Source organism: Amblyomma mixtum, chromosome 3 (assembly GCF_055824585.1).
Source record: "Amblyomma mixtum isolate Tamu chromosome 3, ASM5582458v1, whole genome shotgun sequence".
Classification (NCBI taxonomy): Eukaryota; Metazoa; Arthropoda; class Arachnida; order Ixodida; family Ixodidae; genus Amblyomma; species Amblyomma mixtum.
This window is the reverse complement of record NC_143014.1, coordinates 15,276,653-15,289,253: the sequence shown is the minus strand read 5'-3', so window position 1 is coordinate 15,289,253 and position 12,601 is coordinate 15,276,653. Positions and strand designations below refer to the sequence as shown.

At 49.3% G+C, this 12,601-nt stretch overlaps 1 protein-coding gene across 10 annotated transcripts in view; it reads right to left on the bottom strand.

Annotated features, from left to right (window-relative positions):
• The window catches only part of sli (slit guidance ligand), a 567,521-nt gene that overhangs the window by 148,745 nt on the left and 406,175 nt on the right, over nucleotides 1–12,601 (bottom strand). For all 10 annotated transcript variants that reach the window (XM_089578241.1, XM_089578242.1, XM_089578237.1 and 7 more), the window contains 4 exons: nucleotides 7,310–7,381; nucleotides 7,176–7,247; nucleotides 269–340; nucleotides 44–207 (listed from right to left, as the gene is read on the bottom strand). In XM_089578241.1, the coding sequence (XP_089434367.1) occupies nucleotides 44–207; nucleotides 269–340; nucleotides 7,176–7,247; nucleotides 7,310–7,381 (380 nt within the window). The remainder of the gene's footprint in view (nucleotides 1–43; nucleotides 208–268; nucleotides 341–7,175; nucleotides 7,248–7,309; nucleotides 7,382–12,601) is intronic.

The following is a 12,601-nucleotide window of genomic DNA, read 5'->3' as shown; positions in this document are numbered from 1 at the left end:
CCTCTAACGACTTCCAAGAAATGGCAGTCACCGAACATCTCACCGGAGCAGAGCAGCTGCTTGGGCTCCACGTCCTGCAGCGGCAGGTCCTTTAGGTGCGTAGGCGAGTGGCAACGCGGGCTGCCAGTCACTGTGTCGCTGCGCCGCAGCCACTCCGACAGCCAGCGCAGGTGACAGCTGCAGTGTAGCGGATTGCCCAGAAGGTTCCTGCGAGAGGCGCGCAGCTCGTGAGAGCCACTCCACCGCTGGCCGCCAGGGCCCTACTCACAGAGTCGCCAGCGAGGACATGCGCTCGAAGGAGCCATGGGCGATGCACCGGATCTTGTTGTCGTACAAAGACCTGCAATCAGACAGAGTGAAGAACGCCTTCATCAAACGCGAAGGCTTTAAGCATCGAACAGCTCCCAGTCATTTACAGAGTTGCATTCTGGCGTCTCGAAAAATGCTGTATTTCAGCACTGAAAAAAAAAAAACAGCGGTGAAGACACCCCAGCAGACTTTTCTGCACTTACCACAGCCCTGACAACCACGAGCGCCAAACGCGTGCGGGTTGTACCCATGGACAGTCCAAATGCCCCTTGAGTCAATGTATACCGAAACATTCGATAACCATCCAGGCGCACCCCTGCTACAAGGCCAATTTCAATCATCGCAGCAGTGCTTTTGTGGCCTGCGACCGGCGAAAGCTGGGCACCAAACGACCAAAAACCTCTTGTCACTTGGTAGCTGGTCTCCGCTGAGCTTGCCACGCTGAGTAGAGGGCATCTCCTTTGAGATGCCCTCGACGTGCTTTTGCTCGCCAAAATGCCAAAAAAAGTAGCAATCTGGTGGCCCTCTTATCATTTTGTGTCTTTTTTTTTCAACGCGCGTTCGAGATACGGCTTGAGAGCCGGCGCTCGCACTGTCATGATGCGATGAAATGTCCGCGCGCGCGTGGCTAACTTGTCGTGGAAGCGACACATTTTTGAAACATTGAAACGAGCCAAGCGACATGCCTGCTAATAATAAAGGTCACAGATAGGCTATCTGGGTCCGAGATGGCGCCTGTAGATGGCGTTGCAACGCAGTTTTCCGTTCCTCCGGCTCCCGCCGCGTGGAGTATACCACTTTTGTCCCCGATAGTACTATCAGCGTCAAATGAAACGCGAACAAAACACCTGAAACGCGAGCACAAAAAAATCAAGCATATTAGAGGCTGCAGGTGAATTACAGGCGTGGACTATTAACATTTCAGAAGAACGGTCGTTTTGGCTTTGATGGGAAAATCAACTGCTCATGTATTTTGCCTCCCTAGTTTAATATCTGCGAGTTGTGCTGTTCGCGTTTCAATTGGCTTGTTCGCGTTTCAATTGACGCTGATAGTACATTAAAGTCGCCATCCACCTTGGCACCCTGGCAGGTGGCAGTTAATGGTTGATCGCGAGGGTTCGCTCACCGCTGTCAGCGCTAACGCATGCAGCCGTCATCTCTCTGTGGTCGCCCCACGTACCTATAAGCGCAATTCAGGCGCCCACTGAGCCAGGGAGCCAGTTATGCGCACTTCCTTTCCTTAAAATGATCGGGGTGTAAAGAATTAAGGGGGGGGGGGGGGCGCTTTTTTGACCTAAAGTGCGGTGAGACGGAAGCCTTAAGCGCAGTGCTGCTGCTTGTGTCACTGATGTGTGGTTAAGATGCTAAGCTTCGCCTCTAAGAGTGGAACGCGACAGCGTCTTGCAACGCTGCCAGGGAGGCCACAAAACGCCATCGCCAGTTCGGCTCTACGCCTTACTCGTCTGTAAATTGGTTTTTGAGGAAAAGAAATGTATGTCTCGCATATCTCGGTGAACACCTGAACCTCGCCGTAGCGGTAAGGGAACAAGATGGGAGTGAACGAAGACACCGTATTTACTAGACGCGCCTTTGTTCATTCCAAACCATCGAGCTGGCATGACGGAGTGGTAGCGTGCTCGTCTCACACTCCGGAGGCCCTGGTTCGATTCCCCAACTCGACCTCTTTCCTACTCGGTTTTATTTATTTATCTGGTCTGACTAGAAAGGTTAATTAGGCTACTTGGTTAACTACGCAATTAATTAACCTCAGTTCCACTTACTTGGAGCATCACTATACCATCCCTTTAATTGGTTGCATGGTTACTAGCCCAAGTACAATGGGCCCGTTTTAAATTTGCGCAGTGTGACGTGACGACCAATTGAAAAGCGTGACATTTCTGTCGACAACTCCTGATTACAACGATGAGGCATTAAAGGCTTCCGCCTTAGAACATTGTCAACGCCAACGCCAATGAACACCGACGGCCTATGGCTTCAGCGCTGCGTTTCTGGCACAACGTTGTCAATGCCAGCAGCCCACATCTGTCTCTCATCACCCCACGTACCTATAAGCGCGATTCAGGCGTCCACTGAACCAGGGAGCCAGTTATGCGTACTTCCTTTCCTTAAAATGGCACAACGTTGTCAATGTCAACGCATGCAGCGCACATCTGTCAGTATCGCCACGTAGCTTGAAGCACGATTGAGGAGTCCACTGTTCCGGGAGGGCAGGTATGCGCCTTTCCTTTGCTTTCCAAGCTCCACGGGTTTGGTAGTTCAAAGAGCAGTTTAGGTGTCCACTGCTGGTTACGAGGGTCAACGGCGACGCCGCGAAACGCAGAAACGGCCGCCAAAGAGCTGCGCTCTAAAACGGGGGAGACAGCAGCCTCACGAGCACTTGGCTTGTGATGGCTGGCCGCTTGGCGTCGCGCTCCCTCCTCAGTTTTTTTTCCTCCATGAACGCAGGCGACTCACGAGTCACTGCAAAAGCTGCCCTACGCGGGTATCGTTCGACGCTCATCAAGCCCCTGGAGATTCCTAGTCGTACACGCCCCAAAAAGAACGGTAGCGTCAACTACAGACTACTGAATGCGTTTGCACAGGAGGATGCGTACCCCTTCGCAAGCGCAAACGTTATCGTTTCAAACCTAGGCAGAGCGAGGTATTTCTGTAGTCTGGACGCAAGCAAAGGCTATTTCCAAATAGAGATGCCACCAAGCGCCGAGTGCAAAACGCCATTCACATGCCACTGAGGTATCTACAAATTCGTTAGGATGCATTTCGGTTTGTCCGCAAGCCCAAGTACCATTCAGCGGCTGACTGACCTTGCACGCGGCGGCCGCAAACGGCACCACACCGCGTACCGCGTCATCTACCTCCGCAACTCCGAGGAACAGCTCGCACATCTCGCGGACATCCTGAAAAAGCTGAGAGCGGCCAGCCTCACACTCAACCAGGCCAAAGGGCATCTGTGCAGAAGAGAAGTCAGCCTGCTCGGTTCCCGCTGGCTCTGCGAGAAGAGGCGAAGCCGGCTCACGAGTTCCGCCAGGAATCCTGGAATGTCGACGATGCCTGATGCTCGCTGAGTCATGGCCACCACTTCTGAACCGACTCTGAGTACTCTGTTCCACTTCAACAACCGGTGCACTGACACTGCAAAACTCGACCATTGCTGCAGTTGCACCGAGCACTTCCGTGGAATTCATGACGAGCTCCTGCAAAGCGTCGTCCGGATGCCGCAGCTTGCCAGTTTACTATTGACGCGCCGGCTATCCTCGCGGCGCAGTGTACAGCAATGCCGACGAATGCGACCAACGCGGTTCAACAGAAGAAAGACGTTCAGTACGCGGTCTCCTCCAGCAAAAGACACAGCAGCATCCCGGTTCATCATTTTCGTTTGCTCCATGTATGTGGCCTTCCAGTTTTACTGAACGTACCATTCAAGCGTTCGGGAGCTTCCACTCGACCTCTTTCACTTCCTGGTACACAGCCACAAAGCAAAAGCTGTCGACAAAAATTTCACCGCCTGACACAAGCCTCAATTTCGATGGCATCGATTCGCAGGTCATCATCCAGACGTGCTACACATAAAATTTTTCCTTGAGATCCGAAATCCACAGCACTTCGCAGCGCATCCCCAAAGAATGTACGGGCGACCGGCAAAGTAAGCATGCAGAAAAGCGGAGTCAAAGACCTTGAAAGACGAGGTAGGAGGATACGATAATTATCACTGCTGAAGGCAGCCTGAGCAGCACCTCGGCCAGAGTCCGATTGATGATTGAGAAACGCAACTGCTCGAAACGGCGTCTTAGTCACTGTCCGACCCAGCAAACCGATAGGAAAAACGTTAGAGATCATCGCGGCGACCCTGACTGGGAGATTGCGAAAGCATTGACGCCTCCTCGGCACTCGTCGCCTCTCTTTCATTCTCTTTGCCTGCCCCTCTTCGCTCTTAATTAGCAGCTTACATGGCCTTCACTAGCTCATAATTAGCTATTTAAGTGTCACTGATCGCTATCAATTAATCATCGTAATTATTTTATATATAGATAGATCTTTTATTTCAGACAACAAGGTCTCGGATACAAGGGCAAAAGGCAGATGCACTCTGCCTGACGGGGCCTAAGCACTCGACACAATGCTCAGGACAAGCAGCAAAAGAAGCAAGAACTTCATACATTCTCATTACAAAATAAAAACACATAACGGTACAAGATAAAAATTGGAGGAAGCTGGATACTTTTGCAATCACATAATTATAAAGGAAATATTTACAAGGCACATCAAAATAAGAAATACAAGAGAATTGACAGAGGTAATGGAACAACAGGGACATCAAGAATTTCTGCGGAAACAACTCTTTAATCATTCCGACGAGAAAGGAGGTAAGCTTTACCATTTCTTTTGAAGGACTTTTGAGAAACAGATTTCTGAATAATTTCTATGGCCTGTGTATGTTTATTTAGAAGACTGGGAATTAAATATGAAAGCATTTCGGTTCCATAGTTAGAGTCCTTACGAGTGGTACTCTGTAACTGGCGTACCTTAATTTATAGGGCGCGTCACTACTAGAGTTTAATTGAACATATTTAGTGGGATGATGTTTGAAATCGTAAAAACATCAGACAGCAATTTCAACTAAAAAAATTCGTTCACTTTTGGAACGGAATGCTTTGAAAAGTACAAACCTGTATGATCATTGTATGCAAGGTTTCGACATATCGTATCGCTTTTTTCTGTAACATTATCAGCCCCGTACTATGGCTACCAATGGCAATCACTTTATTTTACAAGTTTTCTTAATTAATCACCTTAATTAATAACACTCGAACCCATTTTCCCCTCAATCACGCATTTTGGTTTTTAAAATTTGAGGCCACTGCTGTTTTCCCGCCTCCCTACTATATCCCCGCCTAGCCTATTCGACCGTCCAATGCTTTTCACTCATAATTAACTAATTAATCTGTCTATCAAGCTTTTTTCGATTAATTATCATTCATCAAATACATTTCAATTCAATTAAAACTTTATTTTCACTCCTTTGCATATTTTCCATTATTTTGACGTCCAAGGCTGCTTCCCCGCCCATTCATTATATCGACGCCCGCGCTATTTCGACGGTTTTTCGACATTTCTGGCTCTAATTAACTAATCGTTCTATTCACATCAAATTTTCTGCCCATCATTCTCACATCGTCCTCTATCGATTCCAACCATTCGTTTCTTCTACCTATTCTGAGAACGACACAACTACTGCGGACACGTTTTGGTGACACGACCTCTCCGACATAGCCTAGTAATGCTTGCGCATTTAAAAGTGATCTGAACTGCACTCTCGCACACGTGGTAGTGCTTATCGGGAAGCTGAGGGACTGTACCAACTGAGAGAACGGAACCATGCCAGTTCGGTCAAATGGACAACTGCTTTGCGCGCTACGCCCCGGTTTGATCGAAGCGAGTTCTTTGCCTTCGCGTGTCTGTTCGCTCTGAATATTGAACACTTCGTTTCGGACACCGTGGTTTCGGACAAAGGCAGAGGGCTGCACTCTCATGTTAACTGCACTTACCGCTCCTTTTCATAGAAAGTGTAAGGGATCGGTAGTGCACGCGAGGTCATTAGGACCGGTAATCCTTTCTCAGCAGCCCGCCGCTGCAGTCTTAATTACGCCCCCCCCCCCCCCCCCCCCGCGGCGGGAGGGGCGGCGAGGTGCGCGCAAAGAGCAGCGTCTCCTTTCTCGGAACAATGCGGCCGTGCACGAAGGCGCCGGGACGCACGGGTGTCCCGCGCCCTGTGAGGCCGATTCGCGCCGGCTATGCAAAAGAGCGGTGAGAGCTGTTCGGCTGAGGGAGCAACGCCGACCGCCACTGTTCCGAAGTTCTGCAGATATTCTGAAGATTAAGCACTGCCGGACGGAACGGTGTCAGGCGCTGTTGACGAGGGGGGCAATGAAAGTGACGAATAGCCGGCGATAGCGCAGCTAGCCGAGGACAGCGAAGGACTGAGTTGAGTGACGCGACTGACCGACTGTCGGTGAGGTGCCGACTGGTTAACAGACAGCCCTAGGAAATCTAAGTCGCCTAGGAACGCGGGTCCGAGCTCGCAGCGACTTTCAGCGGTAACTGCCCGTTTAAGCCTGATAATCCCTAATCCGGGATGACGCCAAGGTCGAGGGTCACCGGGGAAACCGATCGCACGTGCTGGTACGACTGTGTGTTTGCATTTGTTTTTGTTTGTATTTTGCGAGGAAGCGGGTCATTTACTTTACGGGAGCTGGAGGACTGGCCATGCTTTCGATAAACCAATCATGTGAAGAGTGTAACATGATTGGGAGCTACCGAATGTGGGCCGGGCCTTTAGGTCTTTAAAACCGGGCCCCGGAGCCAGAAAAAAGGGTTCTGGGCTAAGGTGAGATGTATTGCATCTTTGGCTATGCCGATTAGGGGCCTCCCCTATAGTGTTAGCCAGTTCCACTTTTTGTTGTTTCACCTTTTTGCTGCTTAATATGTCTCCAGTGCCTAAACTTGTATGTGATGTAAACATCTGTATATAAAATTTCAAGTACCCCGTTTATCCCTGCATCTTGACTCATCGCACGACCGTCTCATAGGGGGCACCACTGGTGGGAAGATAACCTTTATTCTTCCAGTCTGCAAACCATCATTGGAGGGGCAACCCTGATGCAAGGAAGGAGGAGGACCTGAACTTTACTGCGAGCCTGTCCAATTTTGATAAGTACCTCTAAGCCACACATGTTAAGAACAAACCTCAGAAAAGGGCAGTGTAAATAGACACGAGACAAGACAGCGATGAAGCGGAGAACTATCCCTTTTGATGGTTACCAAGTTAGCGATTAAACACCACTCACAGGAGACGTACGGAATCCAGGTCAGCGAACGTGTCGTTGGTGATGAACGTCAGCTGGTTAGTGCGCAGCATCCTGCGAAAAGGGTATGCGTCGTTAAAGCCAAACCTCAAGCACAAAAGCGGGGTGGCACTCACAGGGTCTTGAGGCGTATCAGGCCCGAAAACATCTTAGCCCGCACCTGCTTCAGCTTGTTTTCCGAGAGAAGCCTGCGTGCCAGAGAAGATCACATGTGTGTGATGGTGTCCTAGCGCTCCCTCTACTTTGCAGCAACCGCGTGAACAGCTCTGCTTCAAATGGTGACAATGACAGTTCATGTCTACTGGTGCAAAAACTGCAATTATCATTTAACGTCACACTGAGACAATTGATTGACAGGGCATCGCGTTCCAATCACTCGCGCCAAGCGCGGAGTATTTACAGGCTGGGAAAGAACAAAAAAGAAATACAACTGTTAAATGCGTGCGTAGACACAGATTTTGGAGCGCTACAGTGTTAAGGAGCCTTGGCAGCGTTGTAGACTTCCATGGCTGCAGTCGAGTGGCGGGACATTCACCAATCGGCATTGTGTGTGCAGGGAAGCGCATTCCTCCAACCAGGCAGTGCTGCGGAACGCGCTTGTCTGCGTCGTTTACTTTCCGTCCCTTGTGTTCCCTGTGCGCTATTTTTTACATCATGAGTGCTGTGTAAGACATAGTTCTACACTGGATGAATTCATTAAGGCAGTGGAGGATTTCTTTCACATAAATGCTGTAATTTTGCTCTCTGTAATTTCCTCATCAGTATAAATTAATGACTTGGGAAACTCTACTGAATCCTTTTTTCATTGTTAAACACAATTGACGTATTTTCACAAAGATGTCTTTCCATTGTAACCTTTTATTGATATGTTTGAATAGTTCAATACATTGAACGTTATTTTTATTTGTTTACGCCACGTCATACGCCTAAAGATAGAGTTTCAGTGCCCGCCCACATTTTTTCTTCGTGGAAATTCGAATGCTATAGCGTATAACTCGCTGCGCAAAACGAGCGATGACGACGATTTCAGAGGCTGCGGTGATGGCCATGATGGGATTTCGAAACCTTTTCTATGAAGCGACAAACACAGGCTTGGATGGGTCGGGAACTTTCATTGCTCCTTGGGCCCAAGTCTGGAATATCTTCATGGTTGCAACGCTTGATTGTCTACGTCTTGCAAGTACTGCACTGTATGACAACTTGTATCTTCCTCTAGAGTCTAATCGTGACCAGGAACTTGTTTCTAGTTTCTTCTTTACTGCGCTATTGTGGCCAATCCCCGCATTTAGCCGCTATGTGTTTGCTTGCCTGAAACCTGCTCTCACATTGCTACCAAGCATAACTAAGTGCGACCAGAGGTAACCAAGTATGACCAGTGGTATACCAGGGGTAACCTGGGGTGCTAACCATGTGGTAACGTGGGGCGGTATCCGGTAGGTAAGCATGTGGTAACCCGGAGTGGTAACGAAGTGGTAACCATATGCTGACCTGGAGTGGCAACCAGGTGGTAAACTGGAGTGATAACCAGGTGGTAACCGTGCTAACGCACGTATTGGTTTGGTTTATTGGTTTATTGGGGTTTAACATCCCGGAGCAACTGAGGCTACGAGGGACGCCGTAGTGGAGGGCTCCGGAAATTTCGACGACCTGGGGTTCTTTAACGTGCACTGACATCGCACAGCACACGGGCCTCTAGAATTTCGCCTTCATGCTAACGCACATATTCCCATTTGGCCTTTCTACAGAAATCGGCTGTCATTTTTTTCGCTTTCAAGTCTGCGAACCATCCTTTAGTATCTATGCTGAATCGGCTCGGTGTGCTCATTTGCTTTTTCTGTTCGCACCGACTGGACATGCCCGAGATGACATGAACTCTGTGCGTTTCCTTCAAAGGGGCTCCTAACACCTCCTGATGAGAGCACCACTACCTCAATCACTACATCGTGGTGTCACGAATACTTCAGTCAAATAGTACACTTCCACACGCAACCGAGAACCTACAAACGCGTGTCAAATTTCGTGAACCCTTTCCCGTGACTTTTTCATGCCCGCACCCTCCTCCGTCGCCTGCTCCTGCGCATGCCGGTCAAGAGGTGGTTATTGGTTAATTCTTTAAGACGTCAGGCAGCTACCATGGCCGTGACCAGTCAGCCTCGTTACTCCGGCAGGTGAGGAAGCTCCACCTTCCGGGGAAATACCGTGCACATCGGTGGTTGGGCTGGCGGAGAAACGCCTACTTTAAGCATGCGAAAAGTGACGAAAGGACAGGGAGACTCACGTAGACACTGAAATTCATTTTTTTTTTCCGATAGCAACACTACGCTAGTCGCTGAGCCATTTCGCAGAGCTCTGCAAAGGCCAAGCTGCGCATGCGCGAGGAGCGGGTGATTTCACACGGCGCACAGCTGGCGCGCCGGGGCCGCCGCCGGAGCCGCCGCCACGCGCTCTCCATCGCCTTGCCGACAGTCTCCCCCTCTCTCTCGCTCCCTCTTCCTTTCCTCAAATACAATTTTCATTTTCTTGATTACGGACCCTCTTTCTCTTTCTTCTTTCACTCCCACTTCCTCCCTTCGTGTACGGTGCGGTTCGGGTGTCCACCGAGATGACAGAGAATTACTGCGCCATTTCCTTTCCTCAAAAAGCGTTGCGTTCAAAGGGCAAGGCATCGCGCCGAACGGGTGGTGGCGCTCCGTAGACTCCCTGGCGGCGCTACAACATGCTGTCGCGTTCCACTACTAAAGGCGAAGCTTAAGCGTAATTCATTAACAGTTAATTAGTATCTTGTCGTTAATCACTAAGTAACCATTGATTAGTAATTTCTCATTACTTGGTAATTAGCCATTAAATATGTGTGACGTCATCCAGTGCTGATGTCACCAGTTCCACAGAGGCAGTTAAAGTGGTGCGAAAAACGCTTCCGCCTCTACGCACTTTAGACAGTCAAAGTGCGCCTGATTTTTTTACTACAGATAGCTCGGCTTCTACAAAGCCCATTAAAAATAAAATTCTTGCCACGGATATTCGTGAAGCGGTGTCCTCTAACATTCCAGGTATACCATAACTTTATTGAGAGCGCCTTTAAGAAAGTTGCCGACACTTTTCGTTTCCTCATTGCGTGGACTTCCTTACATTGCTGCACAGCTTCTCCGAAAAACAGGGGACTCAGATCATGGCCAAGTCTTTATTCTTCCCTGTATCATTATACTAATAACTTAACCTGGGGTTTCTTGACACCAGTGCATTAAAGCGATTTAAGCGAATGTGCAATCAATTTTTTGTGAAAACATTGGAGTTTGAATTTCGATACGTTGACGCTGGCGTGGCTTCACGCTATGGATTTTGTGGCTTGGCCGGTGAATTACTGCTTCTGTGAACAGCCGGAGACCACTGATATGATTGTTTTTTCTCTGTATCTTAATGCTGTGCCCTTCTGGGAGATGTTGCTGAGAACTCTTAAGGATATTTTGAGATCGCAACGTACAGTATCAGATTTTAGCCTGCTGAAAAAAATTCTGATGCACCTTGCGATCTTTCCATGTGAATGGGATAGAGGAGTTTGTGGAAAAGCCGTATGATGGACTGCAACAGAAGTGCGGCAGCCTGTAAATTATTTTTGTTGTATAAAACTGAAGCGTCCACGTTTCTTTAACATAGTGTGACCGTGTAACCGGTATGTGTTTCGGGAAGAGCACGAATATATTCACGCTGTTCGGTTAGTTAGACAACCCCCTCGCATTGCGCAAGCGGAGACGTACAGTGGTGAGCAGCCTTGTCTAGAGCGCTCGGGCGGTGCACTTCCTTGCAAACAAATCCAGATTTTGTGGCAGCCTCTAGGGTCCAGCTGCAACGCTTGCACGGAAGTAGCGCCAGATAGCCTCGTAAACAAAGCAGGCACGAAAACATTGCCCTGTAATGAGGGGCTGCTCTCTAATTTCGGTTTTTGTTACCAAGTGCGCACTGCTCAAGCGCTCTAGACAAGGCTGCTCACCACTGTACATGCTGCTTGTTTTGTGTATCTCTTATTTTTCCGGGCTCAAAGTCGCCCCCAATACTGCCGAAGTCTTGAGCTGACCATTGGCAGGAAAGAAATTGCGGGAGTGCGCGACTCCCTTTTTGGTTGTGTTCTACTTTTTTGCTGTTCCAAGGTCACCGAATCCAGAGTTGAAGCCTAGGGCTTCTTTTTAGCTGTCCGTTAATTTTTCCTCCTCCAAGATGGCGACCGTGCAGTGTCAAAGTGTAGGTGCCTACGTGCTCTCGTTGCGCTTTTTGGTGATAATTTTTCGACACCGACTCTGTGGCGCCGCGAGTGCCTCGCCCGCTAGCGCCCGAGGACTTTAAAAGGGGGCCGTATGGGCACGAACTTCAGTCTGCTCGTCGGTGGAGACGCTGCCGCCGCGAACTCCCGGGACTCCGAGCCGCCGCACCGCATCCTCGAAACCGCAAGCTGCTCTGGAAGGACATCGCCTTCGGGGCCCGCACTGACTGCGTGTTTGTGGATGGACTGCAGCCGCGCTCCTCGGTTGACTGTATGTTTGTTCCCCCTCTGAACTTTTATCGACTGTAGCTAATTGGGCTCTCACTTGTATTCTGACCTGTGCAGACATATTCAATGTATAACTTAATTCAGTGTATTTAATGCTATGTGTTTTCCGCAATTGTTTTGTAGAATGTAGATTACGTGTCTGTGAAAGTTGTCGTATTCTTCAATCGAAACTATAAACGTTGTTTTGTTGTTGCTACCTCTTAACACGCCTCGTCTCATTCCCTACGTTTGCTTACCGGCTACGCCGGGCATCAAACGGCCACCCCCTCCCTCATTGTCAGCACTCGGTGATGACGTCGCGTAGTCACCGAACCCGTGACGTGTACCAACATGGCGAACCAGCACGTTCAAAGGGGTCTCTGTTCCGGTGCAGAGAGTACTTGTGGCGCACGAACTGGTGACTTGTTTTATGCCTGCACCTCCCAGAATTTTGATATTCATGTTTGCGGTGCAGTACAAGGGCATGACGTGACCATATTACGCAGCATGAGTTGGTTGGGGTTTTTTCTTTTTGACTACTTTTTCAAGTAATGACAGAAGGCGCTGCGATGGCCCAGTAGTCGAATATACCAGAAAACGAAGGCGCTCTGCTGGCCCAGGCACTGGTTCGAATTCCACTCGAGGCTGAAGTTTTTTCTGCTGGCTATAGACCTGACAAAAATTTCGCAAGTGTTTCGATAGGCTGGACGTCAGGTTCGGCATCGGGTACGCCGCAGTTCGCGGTCGATATTCGCCACAGTTTGCCAAGAATGCAGCTAAAAGCATTTAATGCTTAGAAGCGAGGGAATGCCGAAAACTGCACCTAGCAGTGCCTATGGGCTGTCGGTAAATCTGTTAAGCCACTCATAGCAAGCATATTGCGCTG